A 24,889-nucleotide genomic window follows, 5' to 3' on the forward strand; every position below is an offset into this window, starting at 1 on the left:
TAAAGAGTTGAAACTGGAATCCCCCATCATAAAGTGTGTCTGCCCTGCATGCATGACTGGAGCACTAGGTTGCACAGTGGCACTTTTCAGCTTGCAAGCTTACAGTAAAAAAAAATTACCAAAAAAAAAAAAACATCCAAAACCTGGCAGAGATATGACCATGTAGAAATACTGAGAAATAATATTGGACAGAAAAATAATGCATAGGTTTTCCTGTACAGTGCACTCCTGTTGTGTGTGTACATGCATGTTGCTACACACACAAGCACACACTTATATAGGCACACAAAAATAAAATGGCTCTGGATTTCTTATCTTACAACTCTTGTGCTTCTTAACCTTTCAGAACGTAGGTTTTTTTTTAACCAACCTACTGCAGTGGGTGAGTTTTTTTTCTGGCTGATTCACGAATGTTCTACAGAATGTTCTACGGGAACATTCTACAGTTATTGTTAAGGCTTCAAGGAAATTATTATGCAGAGTTTTCCTGATCTGATATGCTATCTAGACGTTTTTATCAGTAGTGTAGGCTATTCATTAAAAATATTTAACAAATATCAGACTAATCAACAAGTGCTTCTTTGTCAACCGTGTGACGTCATCGTAACACCATAGGCCGACAGGTGCCTGCACGTTTGTAGTGATGATAACGTCGTGGCAGTAGTTACCAGCCAGTCTCACGTGAATTTGTCATCACCTGGCCCAACAGTTGATGATTGTCAACGACTATTTCCTTTCCTCACATGGATTCAACAAAGGGTAAGTGACCTTATAATTTCTTTCTTTATGATATCCAGAAAACATCAGAGTTGTAAATTAGGCTATAAAAATCGATGTCAAACCGTTTGTAGGTCAATAGAGCTAGTTAGTGGAATATGAGGTGATGTGATGTGATGTGATATGATGTGTAAATGCAATGCAATTGCGTGAATGCAAAACAATACAAATGTGAATACAATTGATGTCGAACTGTAGGCCAATAGAGCTAGCTAGATGTGAAAATAACGTGGAAATATACTCCAGAAAGTGAACGTCTAATTCAGTCGATTCAACAACAATAGCCAATTATTATTTTGCGCAAATCCAAAGCTAGTCAGATGAGGCAAACGAGAATCTGAGGTGAAATTACCTTATTTTTGTGCACAGATACCACATATCAGTGTATTACTTTGCGAAGTTAATGTAGTCAATATCAAATAGAAGGCAGTTTAGTGTAGATTTTGGGATCATGATACATGTCGAACAGTGATTTTGTGTGTACAACTCTATAGCAAACTATTCAGTGTTTCCCCTAGGTTTACAGCTTAGGGGGGGGGGGGAGGGGGACGGCGGCAGGGGCACGGCGTGATGCACCGCGGCGGCGGACGCGCCGCGGCGGCGGACACGGACACAAACACTTAAATGAATTATGATGTTCATGTGTTTCTTTGAATGACAGCAGTCAATAAGTATAATTTTACATGTTTTATGGTAAAGGTAACCTTAAATGACTTATTTTGTGATCTGGCGCTATATTTATAAAAAAAAAAAAAAAATAAATTTTTTACTTGACCTTCCAGGGGGGGCGGGCGGGGCCGTTGGGGGGGCGGGCCGCCACCCTAATATCATTGTAGGGGAAACACTGCTATTTGAATATGTCAAGAAACCAGAAACATTTATTTTTAAAAGAGGCCAATTACTTTTATGTGCTCATGGACACACACACAAACAGACACAAGTACACACGGACACACATTCACTCATGAACAGGTTTTCATTTGATGACCGTGTTGAGACATCAACTTATCTATGCTTAGCGATGAACAGTGTTTGTACCGTAGGTTTATGCATGTATGTGTCTTTACATTTTGGCCATTACACTAACAGACTGGTATTTCTGTGTGTTTCAGCTGGTGAAGATGTCCCGAATTTTATCATCAGTGAGCTGTTGCCTCCTTTCAACATTTCTTGTCATGTTTATTTAGTTTTGTGAGTTTACGTTTACACTACTTGATTTCTGTAATAAATGAATGAATGCGATGCAGGTATCGGTGTGTCGTTATTTTTTTCAAACTGTTGCATGTTGTGGATGCGCTGATAGTGCGCAAATATGATTTGTCAGTGACAAGTGATTGTAATATGAAAAGGTGTCTGCGCAGTTTGTGTGCATCAATGATGAGACTACAATTATACATATCCTGAGGAGCGTATGCCTCTAAGCTAGTCAGCTCGTGAAGCATTTCATGTACGGTATATTCCCGCTGCGATGCTGGTTTTCATATCGAGCTGTCGTTGGAATTGATATTTGGCTGAGTATTGTACCATACATGATTATTTTCAGTTATGTATATTTAATTTACCATTAATACAAGTTTCATGAAAAAAAAAACACTTGTTGTGCTTGTCTTGTACCGGAGATCATGTCTTCCCTATACTTGCAAACGTTGTAACTTTGTCATGTACAATTGGACGTGGACCACACAAATATAGTAAGTCTACATATAGTAAACAAAATGATACTGACAAGACGATTTTAAGAGGCATAATGGATGAAGGTGGCTGAATGTACAATGTTAGCTCACGTTAGCGAAGTTAGTAACCCACACACAGGCTTATTGTTACGCGGCTTTTGGAACGCTCCTGTCGCCATATTCTGTCACACCCGTGTGTCGGTACGTCTTTGCGGAAAATTGGCTGCTGTCACACCGGTGTGACGCTACGTTCTGAAAGGTTAAGGGATGGCCTTTCGAAGAGAACACCTTCACCAATCAGCCGGAAGCATAATTCAAACAGAGCCAATCACAAACCGGCAAGAAAGCAGTTTAACAGGCAGCACAGTCAGCAGTGTGTGGCTTGGCTAAGATAGTTAAGACCTATTAACCCTTTTGAGAGAAAAACAAAGACAAGGAATAAACAATAAATCCAAGTTGAGAATCCACTGGTGAATCTACCACGAGGCCTTCAAACACACAGGAGAAAAAGAGCAGAGCTTTCAACTGCGTGAAGGCCAGGGAGAGGGGAAGAAAGTGGTGAGAAAGTGGCTAGGGTTGGGTACCGAGAACCGGTACCAATATGGCACCGGTGCCATACAACTGGTACCTACCCGGACCGAAATGTCACGCAGATTTCGGTGCTTCCTTTCGGTGCCTGAGCCGATTGAAATAAATAACAGCAACAAATCATGCAGCTAAATCAACAAAAGTTACGTAAAATGTTGTCTTAAACAGTGTTTTTTTCAGGCTGCAAACATGAAACACGGAGGCTGGTTCAAAAACAGTAGAAACCAAGCGACAGCTAACTAGTACGGTAGTGGCGTAAGTATGATCTGTATGAATTATTTTGTATTTTGTTGCTAGGTTGCAAGCACAAACAGAACTAGTCATCAACCTTTTAACAGAGAAAAATCGAAAAGTGAACGGTCAAAAGTGTTGCTATATTTAGCACTAAAAAAAAGATCCAAACATCACGACGTGCAGCAAATGCAACAAAACAATTGCGTGTGTAACGAAGGGAGAAGGCAAAAGTCAACGGCAGATCAGCCAGAAATTATCAAAGTCTCTTAAAGGGGCAGTACACATTTTCTCGTACTCAGTGTGTTCAAGTAACAAGTTTAACTATAAACCAGGTAGAAAAGATAGGTATAAACAAATCAGAAAATGGTGAAATTTCATTAAATAAATGCAAACATGCTCATATTTTTGCAAAAGAAGTTTGAAGCTGTAGTGTGTGAGTGTGTGTGTTTTGTATGTATTGTTCAATTTGAAGGGGAAAAAATTGCCTTGGCAATAAAAAAGCCTTTCTTTAACCCATTTAGGCCTAAAGCACCTGGAAAAAATGCCTGTAAAACCTATAGGCGATTTCAGAAAAGCCCCCAAAACCTGAAGTTTTTCTAGAAATTCAGCAATTGTGTCAACGCCTACTACATTACTGATTTCTCAGGCCCTGTAACAGATAGGAACACAATTCAAAAAGTATTTGAGAGCTTACACCTGTGGCTTTCATGGGAATTTGAATTTGTATTTACAAATATTTACAATATTTACATACACCTTCTCAAATGTAAACAAAATATGTAAAAGTGCAGGATCAGCACAAAACAGTAGAAAAAAATTAAATAAGCTATATGACAAAGTATATAACAAAGTGAAATAAAGTATATAACTATATAATTATAAATATATAATTCTTATAGGGAAAGTTTTAACTTTTGAGTTGTTTACTTGTTTTATTATGAGCAGAAAGGAATACGATTAACATCTATTTTGTTGTCCGTGTAGTTTTTACATACCAGGGTTATTTAATGCTCATTTGGACACTATGGATGGAGAATGGACCTGACAGTGTCAACCTCTGAGTTGTTTACTTGTTGTATTATGAGCAGAAGGGCAGAAGATTTTGATCAACAATTATAACTATTTTGTTGCCCATGTAGTTTTTACATACCAGTGATATTTTTATGCTCATTTGGATACTATCACTGAGATACAGATGAACTAGTTTAGTGTCAAATATTCCATTCAAAGGGAAAAAACAGGAATAATTAAAATAAAAAACAAAACAAATTTCAAGTACATCTTATTTATCAACTGATAAATACTGTATGCTGGGCTGAAATGGAAGGCAACCAAAGCATTCACTATAATAAAGTCAAACGAGGATTCAGTAGCATTAACTGATTATAAACAACATTCTATAGGGACTGATTATTGTTTTGAAATACTAGAATAAATAGATGTCGATATAATTCTCTCGTTCACACTCTTGCTCACTGGAGAAAGTTTTAACAACATAGCAAGCTAGCTTAGTGTTAATATAGCCCTCTATGATACCATATTCCCTTTCATTTACCTCGAGTAAACCTACATTTAAGCAAGTAACAATCGTTAACAACTACAGATAACCATATTCTTTAACTACCAGTACTCACCACTCACTCCTTGCCTAATTTACTTTGAGCTATAATCCTGGCTGTAGCGGAGGAGACGTTACTTAGCAAAGCGAGAAAGCCAACGATTTTTTTTTAAAGCTACTAATGGCAAAACATTTGAGGCACTATCACATGTCTATTCTGATGCATTTCATTGGCCCAGAGGCCGACAATTTGGGCAAAACCCCCCCTTATACCGGAAAACGACGTATATGCTTTCCCAGCCTTAAAGGTAGAATGACGCAACAGCGCTCCCGGCTTTAATGGTAGAACAGCGGTAATGCTTTCCCGGCTTAAATGGGTTAATGTCGTCAATTGTCGTTTTTTTGCTTAAAAAAAAGTATCGGTTCAGGCACCGTTATCGGTTTCAAAGTATCGGTTTAGCACCGCTATCGGATAAAACCCAAACGATACCCATCCCTACTGGCAACACCCTCGGACTGTGTGGGTACTGCAAGCAGCTCATTCTTCAAATGCCCTGCTCTGACCCTGCCCACTCACACCCATCTCATCTACCCAGGACATGTAAGGGCTGATTGACTAATCTGCATCTTCAATGTGTGGTCATTCAAACAAATCCAAAACAACAGGAAATCTCAGCTCTTCTGTCACTAAACATGTCAACACCTACATATACAAACTGTGTGACGAAGTCAGATTGCAGAAACTAAAACCAGTCACCAAAAACAATAGTCGTAACAATGGGGTCTTCTACTTTTTTTATGCTCCAGAACTCTTGATGCAATACGGTAAAAAATCCTTGCTTGGACACATGCTCGTGATGCATTTTCAGACTGGCACTACTGCCAACGTGTATATTATAGGCTTTTTTACATATTTGTGCATTTTATAAGCCCATCTTTTCTGTTGATGGTGATTTCATATGCCAATATTTGCAGGCAATGTTTTTAACTGGCTGCAGGTTGGGTCATTCCACGAAATCAGTACCTTTTCAACTTTGAAATTTTTAAATATAAAATCATTTTTATCACCATTTTCAAAATATCTATGGAGAGAAAACATCTTAAAGTGACAACAAATTATATGGTGCCATCTCAGGCTATTTATTTTATGACACGTTACCTACTCCATGATACAATTTATCTGTCAACCCTGTTACGGATAAAATGGTTATTATATAAGATATTTGGAATTAGAGTTGTGTAAAAGTTTACACATGTATGAGCAGTATTTCAGTCCCTCTTTCACAGAGATTATTTCAAATTATGAACATATTTTTTAAACTTTCAATTTTATCATTCAGATGACCAAGAAAATCAAAATTTTGAAAGGAGACCACATATGAATTAAGATATATATGTATTTTTATGAGAGAGGTATTGAATAAAAGGTATTTTGCAAAACATTTTACAGTCTTATTTAGAATGGTAATACCTGGCTGGCCCTTTTAATTGTTATTTTTCCATTTTTGTCAAATTAATGACAGCAACAGGACTGACATATGAAGTAACAGGACTGACAAGTGTAACAGGGTTGATGGGACATATTCTTCAGCACACATATTTGTATCTTTTACTGCATTTATTATTATTGCTGTTATCATTTTACCTTATAGATATGAGTCTTTTAAATTGCAGTAGCATGGAATTTGCATAGTTATTTTAGTGAAGCACGTTGAATTCTAAGAAATGTAATGTAATTGAGGGGTTTGTAGTTGGGATCATGAATCCCAGAAAAAGTTATTTTCGCTGGTGTTTGGTTTCATTTTCTTTTAACATTACAAGATAGGGGTGAGGTTCTGTAGTCACCTTACGGCTCTTGTGTCATTGAATCTACACATACACATCAACAAGAGATTTAGAAGAATGTCAATTTAATTGAAACTGATGCTCAGTACTCAGAGAAATCAACTGGCAACATTAAAACCAGACCAAAAATCATATCACTTATAAGTAGGTATCAAAATTCGTATTGAAATTGATTAGTAGAAGGTTAAAGTTCATATTCAGATAGATTAGTAAACAAGTAAAAACTCCATCCATCAAAGTTATAACATGGTGAACTTGCAACCAGACCATTAAGATTGAAACTCTTGAGAACAACAATACAAATCATCACATATAAAAAAGAACCATACTAAAATGTTACCATACTAAAATTAATGTTTGATCAAAACAGAACAGGATAATTACTGCACATGCATATCAAATCTTAAATGAGAAATCTCTCACTTCTCACACTCTGTAGATTCAACCATACATCTCTTTCGATCGCCACGGGGCGACCAGTGATTGGAATTGGGGCAGGGACGAAGCAAAGCACATCGTCATGGAGGTACCAAATGATGTCATCATGGCTAGGCCAGTAGAATTTGTTTGGACCGCCACTGTGCATACATTTAACCTGGATTGCAGTGTCATCTGTTGAAATTATGACACCAGGGTAAATGTCCCCATCGTAACGGACCACGCACCACTTTCCAATTATTTCTGCGTTAGTCCAATCAACTTCACTAGATTGGATTTTGTTTCGGGTTTGGTCGCGCAGAAAGTTGAAGACCTGGGAGCCAGGGCACTGGCATTCCAACCTCTTCAATGTAGCTACACACAAGCAACTGACATCACGGCAGATCAGGCTACCGCTCTCTTGTGTCACAACCTGATGCAGGCGCATTGTTGAGGGAACTGGTGGGATGTTCTGTGGCATGGCCTGAATTGCCTTCTCTATATCCTCCTCTTCCACAAAAAACAGTTTGATGGAGGTTTTGGTTCTGGCCAATGCTGAAAACAAAGACCTTGCATCTGGAATATCACTGCCTTTGCTGACAAGATCATCAGCTAGTCTCTTTAATACACCTCCAACCCCATCAGGGGCGCCCTTGCCGTGATTGGCCTCAAAGAAATTCCTTGTGCCCTTTCCAAAGCCTCTTTGGTACAATTCTGTGCAGAAGAGGTAGAAGTTACCGCGTTGGCGGTACTGTGTGCAAGGCCCATCACTAAGCAAGTGCAGCACCTTCACCGTAGGGTGCTCTTGCTTGATGTAATTCAAAACAGGCCTGAGATGTTCCCAGATAGCAGTTGGTCCTTTCTGTCGGGACGGGGACACAGTGCTGAAACAGATTGGGCTTGCATTTGGACCTAGATAAAGCACACCTGTATGAAGGGTGGCTTGTTGGTGGGATGCACCGAAGTGGACAGCTTGAATCTCTGAACTGTATTTGCACCCATAATTTTTGGAAAAATCCACATGAATTATGCACTCATCAGTGGACAGCTCCTTTTTCAGTGCTCGGCCAAAGGCAAACTCTTGTCTGATGTTAAAGGTGCATTAAAGATTAATAGCTATTCGCTAAAGGTATGCTAGCAGCTAAAACTAACGAAATCTCTTGAAATGTGCTGACTTTGACATTATGACAAACTAATTACTCAACGACTGTCCTTACACAGTCAAACATCAATCATTTGCAACACAAGACTAAGCAAGACGGCAAATAAGCTACTTACTAGATCGGCAGAAGGTAATCAAAGTCAGGTCGGCGGGCATCGGCAGGCAAAACTACAGAACGCAGTTATATGCCCATCGACCCTGCTATGCCATTGGCACGGACGCAATTATCCATATTAAAAGTCATTGTAGCGCCCCATTTTTTTTAAGCTGTTATTTTAAGGTTAAACAGCTTATCCTAACCCTAATCCTGAAGCATAATTGTTGCATATTGTACCTTTAAAGATGTGCCTCTTGAATTTTGTCAGTTGTTCATTGAATAGGTCAAGGAGGCTTTCCAGTGTTCCCTCCATCTCTTTTTTCATCGTCATTTTATATGCCACCGTTTCTGAACACCTTTTTTCCTCTGTTACCCACTGTGAGTATGACACCAGGGTTGTGGGTTCATACGGTGTAATAATGGGGAACTTGTTCAGCTTGCACTCATCACATTGGCCGTACATACAGTCCTTTCTGTGGGGGTCGCATACAACATGTTTTACCAACTCCTCGGTGTTACAGTGTGTTAGTAGCCTCAGGTGGTAGAGCTTGTTTGTGATGAAGCCCAGGTTTTCATGCATCTTGCACAAACAGGTCTCTCTCTCAGACAGGGTTGGGGTCACCACCCAAAACGGACGCAAGTGACAAAATAATGAGTAAGAAATTCTTCTGTCTGGATATTCAGACAAGAACTTCCTGTGAGCATTTATCATTGTGTCCATAAGGAATCGTTTCTGCTTTTTAAGTTTGTACTTTGTCTTTGTCTGCTTCCTACCAGTCGTCAAACGGCTCACGTCATCCCGTTCAAAGAACAGCTTCACACAATTCTTAATTTCATCAGCTGTCCGAGTGTTTCCTTTTCGTTTGAATGTGAGTGGGTCTTTGTCAGAGTGTTTCCACCTTCTTCTTGAGAAGCCCAAAAGTGTTTCTGCATATTTTTGGAGCCTGTACTTCCGTACTATCTTTCCCCCTGCACAGATTTTTGCAATTAATTGTTTCTCTTTTTCACCATTGGCTTTGTGATACCGGTCACTGAGGTCTTTAGTAAAGGCAGAGTGGAAAAGGAGACGTTTTCTGACCACTTTGGGCAAAGGCCGGAACTCACGGTTTATCTTGGATCTTGGAGACAGTTTTTTTTTCAGCAGTCTTTGGTATCTTTTCTTAAATTTCTCATTCTCTTTACGTTCCTTTTGCAGATGTTTTTCTAGACGGAGAAGCAGAGAATGTACTTTTTTCTGGTGTACGTTGTGCTTTTTTCTGGTGTATGAACGTTGCCTGAAAAATAAGCATAAACACAAACATTTACCTCATCTGGAATACATGCATTTTGTAGTGTACTTGTTCTGGGTCTGCTCTTGAATACATTATTCTATGTTGAGTTGCACTGCTTCTAATACTCTTTATCTACAGTACTGTGCAAAAGTTTTAGGCAGGTGTGAAAAAATGCTATGAACTAAGAATGCTTTGAAAAATGTAAACAATAAATGTTTATTTTTTATCCATTTACATGGTAAGACTGAGCACAGCAACAAGACACAACGTAGTTATACTGCATCAGCAGGGTCTCTCCCAGACAAAGATTTCAAAGCAGACAGGGGTTTCAAAATGTGCAGTTCCAGCTCTTTTGAAGAAGACGTTGAGGATCGTAGACGCAGTGGTCAGCCAAGGAAACTTAATGCAGCTGATGAAAAACACATCAAGCTTATTTACCTTCGAAATCGGAAGATTTCAAGCAGTGGCATCAGCTCAGAACTGGCAGAAACTAGTGGTACCCAGGTACAGACATTAACTGTCCGGGGAAGTCTGGCCAGAAGTGGTCTTCATGGAAGAGTTGCAGCCAAAAAGCTCTACCCCGACAAGGAAACAAGGCCAAGTGACTGAACTAAGCACGTAAACATAGAAACTAGGGTGCAGAAACATGGCAGAAGGTGCTCTGGACTGATGAGTCAAAATTAGAAATATTTGGCTGTAGAAGAAGGCAGTTTGTTCGCTGGAGGCTGGAGAGAGGTACAATAATGAGAGTCTGCAGGCAACAGTGAAGCATGGTAGAGGTTCCTTTCCAGTTTGGGGCTGCATTTCTGCAAGTGGAGTTGGAGATTTGGTCAGGATGAATGGTGTCCTCAATGCTGAGAAATACAGGCAGATACTAATCCATCATGCAATACCATCAGGGAGGCGTATGATTGGCACCAAATGTATTCTGCAGGAACATAACCCCAAACATACAGCCAATGTCATTAACAACTATCTTCAGCTTAAAGAAGAACAGAAAGTCCTGCAAGTGATGGTATGACCCCCACAGAGCCCTAATCTCTACATCATCGAGTCTGACTGGGTTTACATGAAGAGACAGAAGAATTTTAGGAAGCCTACATCCACAGAAGATCTGTGGTTAGTTCTCTAAGATGTTTGGAACAATTTACCAGCCGTGTTCCTTCAAAAACTGCGCAAGTGTATCTGGAAGAATTTATGCTATTTTGAAGGCAAAGGGTGGTCACACCAAATATTGATTTAATTTAGAATTTTCTTCTGTTCCTTCACTGCATTTTGTTAATTTATGAAGAATTGATGAAAATAAACTGTTAACACTTCCATTTTTGAAAGCATTCTTAGTTTACAGCATTTTTTCACACCTGCCTAAAACTTTTGCACAGTACTGTTTGTATGTTATATGTATACCTGCATGTACACCTGCACTATACTGTTTATCTGTGTAGCCTAGGTATGGCTTGTGTATACCTTATAGTGACATCTTTTTTGTACTGTTCTAACCTTGAAGGACCAGCTTCTTCTTGATTTGCCTGAACTGATTCTGGGCTCACTGGAGGAGTAGATAAACTGCTGAGTACAACTGCAGCTGCCTTTTTTGATGCCCTGCTCTTTGCCTGGGCTTGCCTCCATTTTCTCCGCTGTAACCTCTGCTCTTTCTCTCTGCACTCCTGTATGGGTTTCTTCCTCCCTTGCTCTCTGTCCCTCTTCCATTTCTTCTTCTCCCATTCAAGGTATTTTTCCCTTCTTACTGGATCTTGGTCTCAGCGAGCGCGATAACGCCTTTGCTTCTCTGCTGCACTTAATGGCATACTAATAGCATCTGAAAAACTGTATTGAAGTATAAATATAGACAATGTAATCAAAATATTATTATTACATTATATTTAGCAAGCAAATAAGACAGCAACCTCAGTAGTATCACCTTAATTCATTAAATATTAGATGCATATACTAACAAATGTTACTAAGACTGTAATGAATGCTCATATGCCACCCACACTGCATAATATGGCCTTCTGCTCAATGATACAGACAAGATAACTTTTAGAAATGTTAGCAATTTATCTAAATAAACTTTTCAAACTACTGTATGTGACATTCAATAAATGTGAAACCTTATCAGTGTCACTCCAGGACTGACAGTAACAGGGTTGACAATTCTCAGCTAATTTGCCCCTAGCTAGCTAATGTTCAAGGTCACAAGAGCACATGTCATACAGTTTGAAAGAATATTACTTGTACATATGGTAAATATCAAGATATTAATTAAAATTATCATTTGTATATGTAAAACATTGGTAACAGTAATGACGCTGTATGATGTCCCCACCCCTAACGATCTCATAAAACAACAAAATTGTACATTATAGAAGAGAGAAACTTACTTGTGTTTTATCTGTTGAAAATCCTCTTCCTGTAAATGATGTCAGTACTGGAATGTGCCATTATTTTACAGGGGTTTTTTGGTGTCAGTAACAGGGTTGACTTGAAATCAGGGGACACTGATAAAATTATTAAAATTGTATAAATACAACATGTATTCATGCTGAAATCATTGCTTAACCTTGAGATCATTTTATCATTTTAACAACAATTTACAATTTAAAAGACCTGCTGAAAAATAACTTTCATAGTGAGGGACAGGCCAAAATCCCTGCCTAAATGCAAATTTAACTATAGGAAATTATATTCAATTTACTTAAATTTTAGGTAGTGTTGATGATAGAAGACATACTATTGTTGTGTTTTAAAATTATGTGTGTATTTGGTATTATAGTGATTTTTTGACAGTTTATTTCTCTGGGACGCAAAATGTACCGATTTCACAGAATGCTAACTCAATGGCGTGTGCAAGTATGTTAAGTATGACTGCAACCTTGACCACTAGCCCAATTCTAATACAATGCACTGAAAATAAACATGAATAAACAAGCAAATACATCTCTTACATCTTAAAATCAAAATCTTTTCAGAGAGCAAAACATCCCTTTTGACAGTCTAAAACAGAACTTCTTTTTTTCCCTTCAGCCAGCCATGCTAAGAGGTTCATACTTAATTCTAGGGATGCACCGATCTGGTCTATATGGGCCATTCTACCGAATTCGTGTAATATGCAGTCCCTCAACAATAAAATCTATTTACAAAACAATTAGGTATTTAGACATAGATATTAAATTAGAAAATGTTATGGTCTATATAAACCCAATGCATTACATGAGATAGTGATAAGCTAAATATATACAAAATCATCATTAATAGGGTACTTTCTATTGGGAAGTAGCTGTCCCCAACCCTGACATCTAAATTTCAATGCCTTTAAATAACACTTGATTTTTTTCAATTATATAATTTCAAAGATCTTTATGATTGGGTTGAAACAGAACTTGGAATATTTAGATTTATTGTGGGTTTAATTTTTAAATCAATTTACTATACTCAAAAAATCATGTCCCTAGTTTTCATGTCACTACCGAAACACAAGAGTTTTAGTCCATTGGCTGAGCCTGTGTTTTAGCCACGACTCTGCATTTTTGACCATGCAGTGACACTGCATCTCTGTCCCTCATGGTTGAATGGTAAGTAGCTAAATCCCATAGTTTTTATATAAATGTGTTCCAAAGTCTGAAAATCGACATGTAACCTTAAGAATTGTCACTACCGAAACGCATGTTTTCTTCAATTAAGTAAACCTTTTGGGGTTTCATGGAAAATCTTATGTTTGTATGTGTGTACACCTCTTCAAAGATGTGTTTGCAAGCCGTGTGCTTGCTAGAATTCTTTATTTATGCTTAAAGTTAGCTAGAATTGTCACTACCGAAACAGTCACTACCGAAACATATGGTAGTGACCAGATGATTTTGGTAGTGACAAAATGAAATGGCAAGTAGTTCAATCCCATAATTTTTAAATAAATGTGTTGTGTGGACTAAAGGGAGGCCCAGAGCACCTTTTGGATGATTTTGGGAGAGAAATGAACATCCATCCAAAAGTGCAGTCACTACCGAAACAGTGCAGTCACTACCGAAACAGATAAATTGACCTTGAAAATTTGGTAAAAAATTAATTTCTATGGATTTCATTGTGAAAATCTTCAAGAAATATTTGTAAAAATACTCTTCAGAGAAGGGAAGGAAACACAATCTGAACAGGTCAATAATATAACTTTTTTACTATAGTAAATGTGATGTTTCGGTAGTGACAATTTTTGGAAGAGGAAAAACATTCCAACACATTCTGAAAACACAATATAAAACTTGACAGTTCTTTTACTAGATATGTGTACTTTAGATATGGTACAATATACATACGGACAAAGTTTTGGGAAAAAAACATACAAAAATTCTAAATATATCCGACATGACTTTGCATCAATTCGGTAGAATGGCCCATATACCAGTATCGGGTATCAGGCCGATGATCCCATTAATACCTTAAAGTCCACCAAGGCTTGGTTTCAGGAGAAGAAATGGAAGATTCTAGAGTGGCCGTCACAGTCGCCTGACTTGAAGCCCATCAGAAATCTCTGGTGGGATTTGAAGAAGGCGGTAGCAAAACTGGAGGCCATTGCTCATGAGGAATGGGCTAAGATTCCTCAGGAACGCTGTCAGAAGCTGGTGTCTGGCTATGCATCACGTTTGCATCACAATTCTTGTGTAATTTGTTTATTGCAAACAGCTGAGAAATTGTATATTTTGCCAATAAACCGGTACCACTTTACAAAAAGACTCCATTATAAATGGTTTATAAATAAGTTATTAATTAGGTTGTAAACCCGTTGTAAGTCATTAATAAGCCCTTATAAATGAGTTATAAACCCAGTTTTTATACGTCAATGCGGGCTCACTATTTGGGAAGATCCCCATCTTGGCAACCCACTGTCTATCCCTTAACTTGCTCTACTAGCCTAAATGCACACTCCCAACCATTCGTGTATCTGTTACTAGAGATTGAACCCCAGAAGTGACGTAATTCACTGCGTCTTGTTCGCAGTTTTGGACGTTTCATATTTATTTTCCTAATTCAGTTCCATTCACTGCGTCTTGTTCGCGTTTTTTTTTTTTAACGTGTAACCGGACGTTGCATATGTATTTTCCTAATTCAGTCCTCCCGGACTGTGTTGTTGCTAACTTGACAGCTACGGTCTAATATGAGTCAATCAAACACCCTTGCGTCGAAAAAAGACGCTAGAGAACTTGACAGCTTTGGTCTAATAGGAATCAATGAAACATCCTTGCACGTCGAAAAATAACGCCTAATAGGAATCAATGAAACACCCTTGAGAGTCGAAAAATATCGCTAGAAGGTAGCTAAAGCATCACTTCTTGACGCTATAGGCCACTGACCAAGCTTCACATTTTGACGAGTTGGGAATGAGAACGTGTTGCAGCGCCATACAGTAGGCCAATCACCTACAGGCACTGAAGTGGGTGCCATGTCAGAGACCAGAAGAAAAGATGGCTTAGGGCAGTGGTTCTCAAATTGGGGGCGAGTGAACACTATCCAGGGGGGGCGCGATGTCACAGACGGAGAAAAAAAAAACACCGGCAACCTGTCACAGTGAAAGCTCCCTCAGTGGTGAAATGCAAGGGCCTGGACTGACACAAACAAATCAAATACTTTTTCGTTCCTGATCCACCAATCAAAACGGAGTCTTATCATTTGAACGCAAGTTGAACCGACGCTTCAGAGTATGAACGTAACTGCAGGCATGGTAAGCGCTCACCCTTACTGACTGAGATGACACTCTGCAGAGTTGGTTCAAGTTCTCTTGTTTCCTTTATCATTCAGATATTCATTGCTTTATAAACAGTCTTTTTAAAGACTCACTCTTTCCTTAGTAATACCTTACTGCACTTGCAGTAGGTCTATTCGTAGCCTATTCTAAGGAGTAATTTTCTCCAGTCTTTTAAAAAAGCTCATAGCCTCGAGAGCTAGCCTTCTAGCTAACTAACTTCTTCCAAATGCAGCTAGCCCTTTCTCCTGAACACCTTGTCTTTTTTTTTGAACATCCACCGTGTTGCAACAAATAAAACACCAGCACTTGAACACTATTTTGTGCTGTCCCTGTCTACATTGTGTACAGTTCGTTTTTTTTGGAACCATTGTCTCCAAGCAGTTTTGGAGGCACCGTATGTAGTTGCTCATAGAATAGCTAGGCTTGGCAAACCCCATACAATTGCGGAAACACTGATTTTGCCGGTCCCGGAAGACGTGTAGAATAATGGTAGCAGAGAGTGCAGCTCCTAAACTCAGCGCAATACCTATTTCAAATGACACTGTATCACGCCTAATATCAGAAATCAGTTTTGGTCCTGTTTTCAAAGAGGACTACCGTTCATTCGCTTGGGTTCGGGATCCATTTCTCTGCTCAGCAGACGAGCTGTCAATAGACATGCAAGATCAGCTTATTGAGCTGGAGAGTGACAGTAGACTTAACCCTCTATACCCCAATAGAATTCTAGAACACTGCAGCAAAATCCCACGAAAAACAGAGAATTCCTTCATTTTTGGTTATTCTGTAAACAAACAGTTACAGTTAGAAAACAAAAGAAAAATTACAATTACAAGTTTGTTTTGTTTGAAATGGCATAAATTCTTTGTTAATATGATATCATCAAATATGTATTAGTGACTTCTACAAATATTAAAATACAAATCATTACATACACCCTAAAGTTCAAATTCATAAGTTTTGAACCGTACAGCAGATGTAGTTATTAAATTTAATATATTCTTAATGTATTTAATTAGTATTTGGTATATATTTTGTAATTAAATGAATAAATATTAAAATAAATATTAAAATATTAACACTACTTAACCATACAGATTACCAACATTTTTGCTAATTTGGTGGAAAACACCTAACTCTATGCCTCTTCAAAAGCATCCTGGTGCAATACATTTGTGGAGGAGGTGAAGGTGTTTGTGAGGATAAACATCCTCATGGGTATCCATCATATACCCTCTTTTCTTGACTACTGTTCATCTGATCCAGCCTTACAAGTGTCCTATGTGGCAGACACCAATGCCATGAAATAAGTATGAGGAGTTATGCAGATACCTACCCTGTTCAAACCCAGGGATGGCAGACTATGGTGACAAGCTTCACTACAGACTGTAATGTCAGACTACCTATACAAACACCACCACTTGTAAGCTGACAACTTTCCATCTTCAATTCCGTCAGTGAGAAACCTACTATGTCCTACTGAAGCGTCCTTACGCTCATCAGGCCTCTTGCTGTTCCTCTCCCCCCATGTCCTCACTTCTCTTTGCTGCCACAGCACCCTCACTCACTTCTCTATCCTCAGATGAGGTGGAACAACTGACATTCTGACACATAAAGGAAAAAAAACTATCCTTTTATTGTAAGCCATTACAGTGGAAGTCATTATTGTTTCATCCTTTTTTATGTCAATTGTTTTATGCCACAACATCAGCTCAATATCTCAATTACGCTAGAGAACTTGACAGCTTCGGTCTAATAGGAATCAATGAAACACCCTTGCAAGTCGAAAAATAACGCCTAATAGGAATCAATGAAACACCCTTGAGAGTCGAAAAATGACGCTAGAAGGTAGCTAAAGCGTCACTTCTTGACGCTATAGGCCACTGACCAAGCTTCACATTTTGACGAGTTGGGAATGAGAACGTGTTGCAGCGCCATTAAGTAGGCCAATCACCTACATGCACTGAAGTGGGTGCCATGTCAGAGACCAGAAGAAAAGATGGCACCCTCACTCACTTCTCTATCCTCAGATGAGGTGGAACAACTGACATCCTGACACATAAAGGAAAAAAAACTATCCTATTATTGTAAGCCATCACAGTGGAAGTCATTATTGTTTCATCCTTTTTTATGTAATTTGTTTTATGCCACAACATCAGCTCAATATCCCAGTGTGTACTACATACGGACAAGCTATATCACATCTACTATACATTTTTGTAGTATTGATGTCCTATACCTTGGTCCTGATTTCACTGTGATTAGCTTAAAGCTTAAAATGTAACATCACAACATATTACTAGTTGGCTGTCGAATAATCTGCTGAATACCATTTCAATATGAGGTTTTCAATATTCAATGATGACCTTGCTATTGATTGTAGCTACTGTTGTTACCATAAGCTTACAGCTCAAAACAAAGGAGGGATTTGAAATAGGTTTTTTTTACTATACATGTTATTTATCTTAATCTGATCAGTTTAGTAAGTGATGAGGCTGAGTCAATAGCTGGCTATCAACCAACTCCAGACGAACTCCTCAGACTAACGTTACCTCAGTCAATGTAGATAGCTAGCAGGTTAGCTGGCAAACTGGTCATGGAAATTGAGATGACGATACAAATTGTAAGACATTTCTTCTGAAAACCAGAAAACACAGCCGATTACCCACGTTGTTTATTTGTGCAAATAATAGCTCTCACCCACAGATGCGGGTGCTTCCTTCGTAGGTTGCGAAAGTCACAAATAGACCGCCATTTCCACAAGTGAGGTAACGTGAAAATGAGCTTTACTGAACGTCCCTCAAAGACCAATTATTAAATGTTACATATCTCTGCTAATAAAAGTGTCATGGGTTTACAATCTATTCAAACATCACTGATCTAGCTATGACTTTTGTCTATGTATACGATGAGGCTGGTGCTATTTGTAAACCAACACTTCTCAGTTACTGCCATACGAAGACGTTACTGGCGAGTTAGCTAGTCAGAAATAAACAGGAGGATACTTATATTTCTATTTGAATACGTTTTTTTATGTTTGACTTCTCAAACAGGATCGTTACTGTTATACAAACGTGATTAGTCGTCGTCATTGGTGCACAAAAATACGGTATCATCCAGTGAGAACAGATGATAGTAGACGTCTCTGATTTCTAGCCTTTACTCCAAGAGACACTGTAATCTTCAGGCGATCTGTCAGTAGCGAGGTTAAATTAGCAAATACTTCAAAAAAGCCAATGACAGCATATCCAGTTTCTGGTTTCAAAATAAAAGTAAGATGTTAATCTATCCATTAGCGGGGTATTTTTTCATATATTAATGTTGTAGTATAAACACTGTGTCTTTAAAAGTTACGGCCGGCCGCGGCCGCTATGGGAGAATACAAGAAGGCCGTCGGCGGCCGCTATGGGATCTAGAGGGTTAATCATCTGTTTACCAACTCCCCTCTTTCGCCATTCTGGGTAGCAATGATAACGGAATACCCTCAGCTATGCAAGCTTGTCTTAAAAATGCTCGTTCTTTTTGCGTCGACATATTTGTGCGAGGCTGGCTTTTCAAGCGCTCAAAACTAAATATCGTAACCGCGCACAGATCGAGGATGACCTGAGGATATGTTTGTCAAACATTGCCCCGAGATTTGAGGAGCTTTGCCAGGCAAAGAAAGCTCATGTCTAACATTTACAGACCTGTAAGTTTTGTTTTGTAAAGATCACAAGAGGCCCATAATAATAACAGTATCCTAATGATAGCAATAATATCACTTATTATTATTATGATAGTAAAAATACAAAAATAATAATTGGTCGATAATAATTTATTATAATAATAATGATGGTGATAGTAATGATGATTATTATAATAAGAAAGCATGCAGGCTCACATAGCTGCTAATATTAATAGCCTACAACTACTGAAAATAATAATAATAATAATAAATAGTTATAATAATTGCATGTATGGGCCTAACCATAACAATAGCCTAACCTTGACATGACAGGCCTTTCAATAACAATATGCTATCTATCTATCTATATATGGTGGTGAAGTTGAGGGCGGTGGCGGTGGGCGGGCCCCAACTACCCCTAACCAGCTTTGGGGGGGCCCAACTTGCAAAAGTTTGAGAACCCCTGACTTAGGGAATCGGTTGACGACGCAAACCTGAGAAAATTTGCAAAAGAAACTCACAAGGTAGGCTACTCACTCAGTTGTTTATTGGTTTGTTATTTATGGACAGTCTTTAGTTGTGACATATGAATTGTTATATAGAATGAATAGTATAATAGTATAAATAAATAATTAAAAGTTTATTTGAACTTAAAACCACAGAAGTCCGTGGCCAACAAAAGAGATAAGGAAGGCTTGAAAGTTCAGTAAAAGCACCAACCACAGGGAAAGGAAGCTACAGTGGGGAAAATAAGTATTTGAACCCCTGCCGACTTCGCAAGTTTGGCCACTTGCAAAGAAATGTGTGATCTAGAATTTTAATGGTAGGTGTATTTTAACAGTGAGAAACAGAATATCAACAAAAAATCCAGAAAACTGCATTTTATAAGATTTATGACTTTATTTGCATTTGATGCAAAAAATAAGTATTTGAACCCCCAAGCAAACAGCAAGAATTCTGGCTCCCAATGGCCAGTTATGTGCCCAAAAAGCACACAGATTAGTCCTCATTAGGTCTAACAAGGTATACCTGATCTCAACTGGTGACCTGTATAAAAGAAACCTGTCCAAAGAATCATACTTCACACCTTCAACCTCACCACCATGGGCAAGACCAAAGAGCTGTCCAAGGACGTCAGAGATAAGATTGTAGACCTGCACAAGGCTGGAATGGGCTACAAAACCACCGGCAAGCAGCTTGGTGAGAAGCAGATAACTATTGGTGCGATTATTCATAAATGGAAGCAACACCAAACAACTGTCACCCGCTCTAGGTCTGGGGCTCCATGCAAGATATCCCCTCGTGCGGAATCAGTGATCATTCAAAAGGTGCAGAATAACCCCAGAACTACACAGGGGGAGCTTGTGAATGATCTCAAGACAGGTGGGACCAGACTCATCAAGAAAACCATTGGCAACACACCACGCCGTAATTTTTGAAGTACTGCAGCACTCGCAAGGTCCCCCTGCTCAAGGAAGCGCATGTACAGGGCCATCTGAAGTTTACCATTGCACACTTGAATGATTCTAGGGAGGATTGGGAGACAGAATGTGGTCAGATGATACCAAAATCAAGCTCTTTGGCACAACTCGACTTGCCGTGTTTGACAGGGGGGGGAATGCTTAATATGACCCCAAGAGTACATCATACCCACAATCAAGCATGGAGGTGGAAACATTATACTTTGGGGCTGTTTCTTTGCCAAGGGTACAGGACGACTCCACCGCATCAAGGGGACTATGGATGGGGCCATGTAACGTGGAATATTGGGCTTGAACTTCATTCCCTCATTCCCTCCCATTGAAAACACAACCTTAAAGATTTGGAGAGGATCTGGAAGGAGAGTGGACCAAAATCCCTCCTGAGATGTTTGTAAACCTGGTGACCAACTACAAGAAACGTCTGACGTCTGTGCTTGCCAATAAGGGTTATTCCACCAAGTACTAAGTCATTTTTGTCAGTCAGTTTTGGGGGTTCAAATACTTATTTTTTGCATCAAATGCAAATAAAGTCATAAATGTTATAAAATGCATTTTTCTGGATTTTTTTGTTGATATTCTGTTTCTCACTGTTAATATCCACCTACCATTACAATTGTGGATCACACATTTATTTGCAAGTGGCCAAACTTGTGAAATCTCAAGGGGTTCAAATACTTATTTTCCCCACTGTATGTTGTTGTTGGTGTAGCAGTTAGCATAATCCAATGTAACTAGCTGCTATTGTAGCTTTTGTATTATCTTAATGCTAACACCAGTAGACCGAAAGTATATTTACACGTACCTTGACTGTAATTTGTGTCTATGTTTGCAGGTGTGCATTAAAGTTGTGAGCAAGTGTCATTTAATGGTTTATCTTGTGTTTATATTGGCTTTAAACTGGACATTTTACAAATGTGGTGATCTAGCTTATTTGTGTGTTTTGGTACAGAAAGACACATAAGGGAGTTGGATACTTTTAGTGATGACACAATTTGTTGCACTCCTCAGCCACTTAAACGCTTTCTCTCACTCTCACTCTCTCATGCTGCAGTAGTCAGGCGGTGGGTGTTCATGTGTTTTGGAGGGGACTGAAGGGACACATGATTGATTTCTGGTCAACTGGTCCAATTTCTGGTCACCGCTTTTTGAAGCACTCATCAATAGTGGATGATACTAAACTGAGTGTGTTGACAGTCATTATCAAAGGCAAACTTAATTCAAAAAGATAGGGCTGGCAGTGGCAGCGACAGAGCAGAAACGTTGGCGGTGTGAACACACACACACACACAAATACAACCGTCACACAGCAGTACCGCAACGCAGCCGCCAGGTACACACAAGGCAGTGTGCATAAGGCCTAAAGCCTGATTTACACTTCTGCAATCTGGTCGTGGAGGGACACTTGGGCACACCTTGGTAACACCTTCCCCCAGGTGTTAATGCCCATCCGAGCCCTCAGAGAGCCCTCGGAGAGCTTTAAAGTAGAATTAGCACCAGAGCTTCAGTCAAACCATTATTCATGGTAGAATCGGACCATTGACCATTTTCAACGTTAAAACTGGTTTCCAGTTCCTATTTGTAAATCATAACACCCCTGTTAACTTCATCCATCTTTGATGCATTCATTAATTTGTCTAATACAGGACAGCTGACTATGAACACAGCAGAGATGTATTAAGTAAAGCTTTCAAAACCAAGTTATTCATAAGTTATTTTTGGACCTAATTGTTTGACAGCATATTTGGGTTCTCACACTTCTCGAACGCTTCCATCCTAATTGAGACTATTGCGATTATAAGCATCCACATAGCTACTACAATCTCCAATAATTCCTCCAAGGACTTAAATTCCTATATTTTAAAAAGGAATCAAACAGCTTTGAGGCTCAGTTTCAAGATGATAAATATGTAAGGATTTAGTAAAAATCATGATTCTTCAATATTACCACAATTCTTTAATATAAAACTTCCAGTTTTAAAGCTTTAGAGACTTATATATGCAAAACAATATTTCAAATGAGTGTTCTTCCCTTTGAGACAATCATGTTTTTATTTTTTCCACTTTAACTAGGCCTACTGTGTTTGGTAGCCTATGTATTTTTGTGATACTGCACAGAACCAAATATTTTCACTTGCGGTCATATCTGTGTCAGTGAACTTACAAACAATTGTATTGAATTACGTTGGTCAAATGTGGTCCACCTAGTGTGCGCCTTTACTTCAGTGACTGGCTGTTCTCCTTAATAAAAAAAAAAATGAATATGTGAGCCTACATCTTATTCGATATTGAATGTGTTGAATGGCGGAGGAGCGATGACACTGGCTACAGCTACCGCATGTAAACAATGCAGAGACACGTCTCGCAGAGCACGTGCCATAACATATCCTCTTCACAGCGTAAACAAATGCAAAATTCAACTGAGTGACACGGTACACACAACAACTGCCCTATAAAAAAACTGCGTTCAGATAGTGGGCAGACGTACGTGTGTGTTCTACGTCAAAATACCAACAACTGTCGTTAATGCTATTTTCTTCTCAGACTAAGTGAGACTTGTGTTCAGGAGGACAGTATTCATGAGACAGTATTCGTAGTTTGTTAACATGAAAACCCTTGATTCATTGTACGAAAAGCTAAACTTCATTTAAAAAACAAGCGCACTGTGTGGCTGCCTACGCTACCCTCGTAAATGTCTAAAAGGTGACAAAAAGCATTAATCTAGCTGCATCATGACACCAACAGGAAACCTGACCACAGAAATTCCTCGACAACGTACATTGTGGCATACTGCCTGCTACACGTGTTCAAATGTATTCTAGTTGGATAAAGAGCAGTGCAGAGCTGATCAGTTTGGGTGCATGGGTTTCAGTACAGTGCGTCCTCCCCGCTTGCGCAAGAACTGTTGGCGAATTCCCATCAAAACAGGAAGCTCAGGAGCCGCGAGTCAAATTAGCAAGCAACCCAACGTTAGCTCTTAATCCCACGAAACGAATAAATAACTGAAAATACTGCTTATTCACATGGGAAATATGCATGCGACGGTACCTGTTTGCCTCTGTAGAATAAGCGCTGCTGCTCCGGGTTAACATCGAAAATCTCCTGAATTTTCAGTCTCAAAGTCTCTATTTTTGTTAGTCTGGATAGATCTTCTATGGTTCTAGTTTCCTTCCCATCAATTGTCCGAATCTGAATCCACATAGTCACAACGTTAATCAGCAGCTTAGTCTTCTGAGAAATGATTGTTTACAGCGGCTGCGAGGGCGTGGAGGAAAGGATCTCAAACGGATGGCTTCACAGCTCCATTGCGCGCCGCTCTGCGGGTGAACGGGGCTTCTTGCAGTAGACGTTTCACATGGGGTCACGGCGCCAAGCAAATCTCGCGTAATAAAACCCTCACTAGATCTCTACTGTTAAAGACACAGTGCTCATTTTGCAGCAGGCCCACACTTGTAGGCCTTACTTGAAATCTGCTTCAGTTAGATAAATGACGAACTGCACATTTCTGGTCTTTTCATAACAACTGAAGAGTTTTTGAATTGTTTTATGCATGCTTTCTTGCATAATTCCATTCTCTGCTAATAGTGTCACATTCATATTTTATGTTGTGATTATAGAAATATATAGAACACTGGGGCCCTATTTTGTGCGTTTTCAACACGATTGCCGCACCCCCCATCCCTCTTTGGCTCCCTGCAACTTCTTCCTTTTCCCTAAGATGAAGTTCAAGCTGAGGGGTTGCCATTTTTTTAAATAGTTGTTGTACTTGTTTCAATTCAATTTTGACCCACCTGCGGCTGGGTTCCTGCCCGAAAACTGAAAACTAAAACAAATAATTTGCTCTGGCCGACACTGTTAAATTTCTTATTTTTTCTTTTGGCCCAGATCTGGCTCAACGCTGCCTGAGTGACGGCTCAGTGTCAACTCGGTCCCCAGGCCAGATGTGGCCCAAAAACTGCCAAATGTACTTAAACAGAAACACAAATTCAACACTATTAATCTATTTAAAAATGGAGTTACTTTTATAAACAAATATAACAAACACCACCTTACACACTATAGCAAAGTCAATATAACAACAACAAGGAAATCTGAACATATTTTTAAACATATTAACATATAATTTGATCTCTCTCCCCCTCACGCTCTCTCACAATCACACGGTCTCTCACTTAAACAATAATTTTGGTATTTTTTAATATTCCTTGTGTGAGTGTTGGTAGCTGAATATCCCGTGTGCTATGTGTTGGTGGGTGTATATGAAAAACACCAATATTTTTCAGTGGGGATGTTTAAGTGTTAGTGCTTTAAAGGATACATTTTGCATTTTTGCACCTGAACCTGTCTGAGGGGTTGTTTGCAATCATGTAGGATCCATCCATGTCACAATTTTG

General features: G+C 39.0%; 1 protein-coding gene across 1 annotated transcript in view; it reads right to left on the bottom strand.

Moving 5' to 3' along the window:
- uhrf2 (ubiquitin like with PHD and ring finger domains 2) overlaps positions 1-23,779 on the bottom strand; it is a 161,895-nt gene extending 138,116 nt beyond the window's left edge. Inside the window, exon 1 of the mRNA XM_080848064.1 lies at positions 23,544-23,779. Within this exon, the coding sequence (XP_080704190.1) occupies positions 23,544-23,696 (153 nt within the window). The 5' untranslated portion in view covers positions 23,697-23,779. The remainder of the gene's footprint in view (positions 1-23,543) is intronic.
- Between the last annotated feature and the right edge of the window lie 1,110 nt (positions 23,780-24,889).

This window comes from Sprattus sprattus (assembly GCF_963457725.1).
Source record: "Sprattus sprattus genome assembly, chromosome: 11".
Taxonomy (NCBI): domain Eukaryota; kingdom Metazoa; phylum Chordata; class Actinopteri; order Clupeiformes; family Clupeidae; genus Sprattus; species Sprattus sprattus.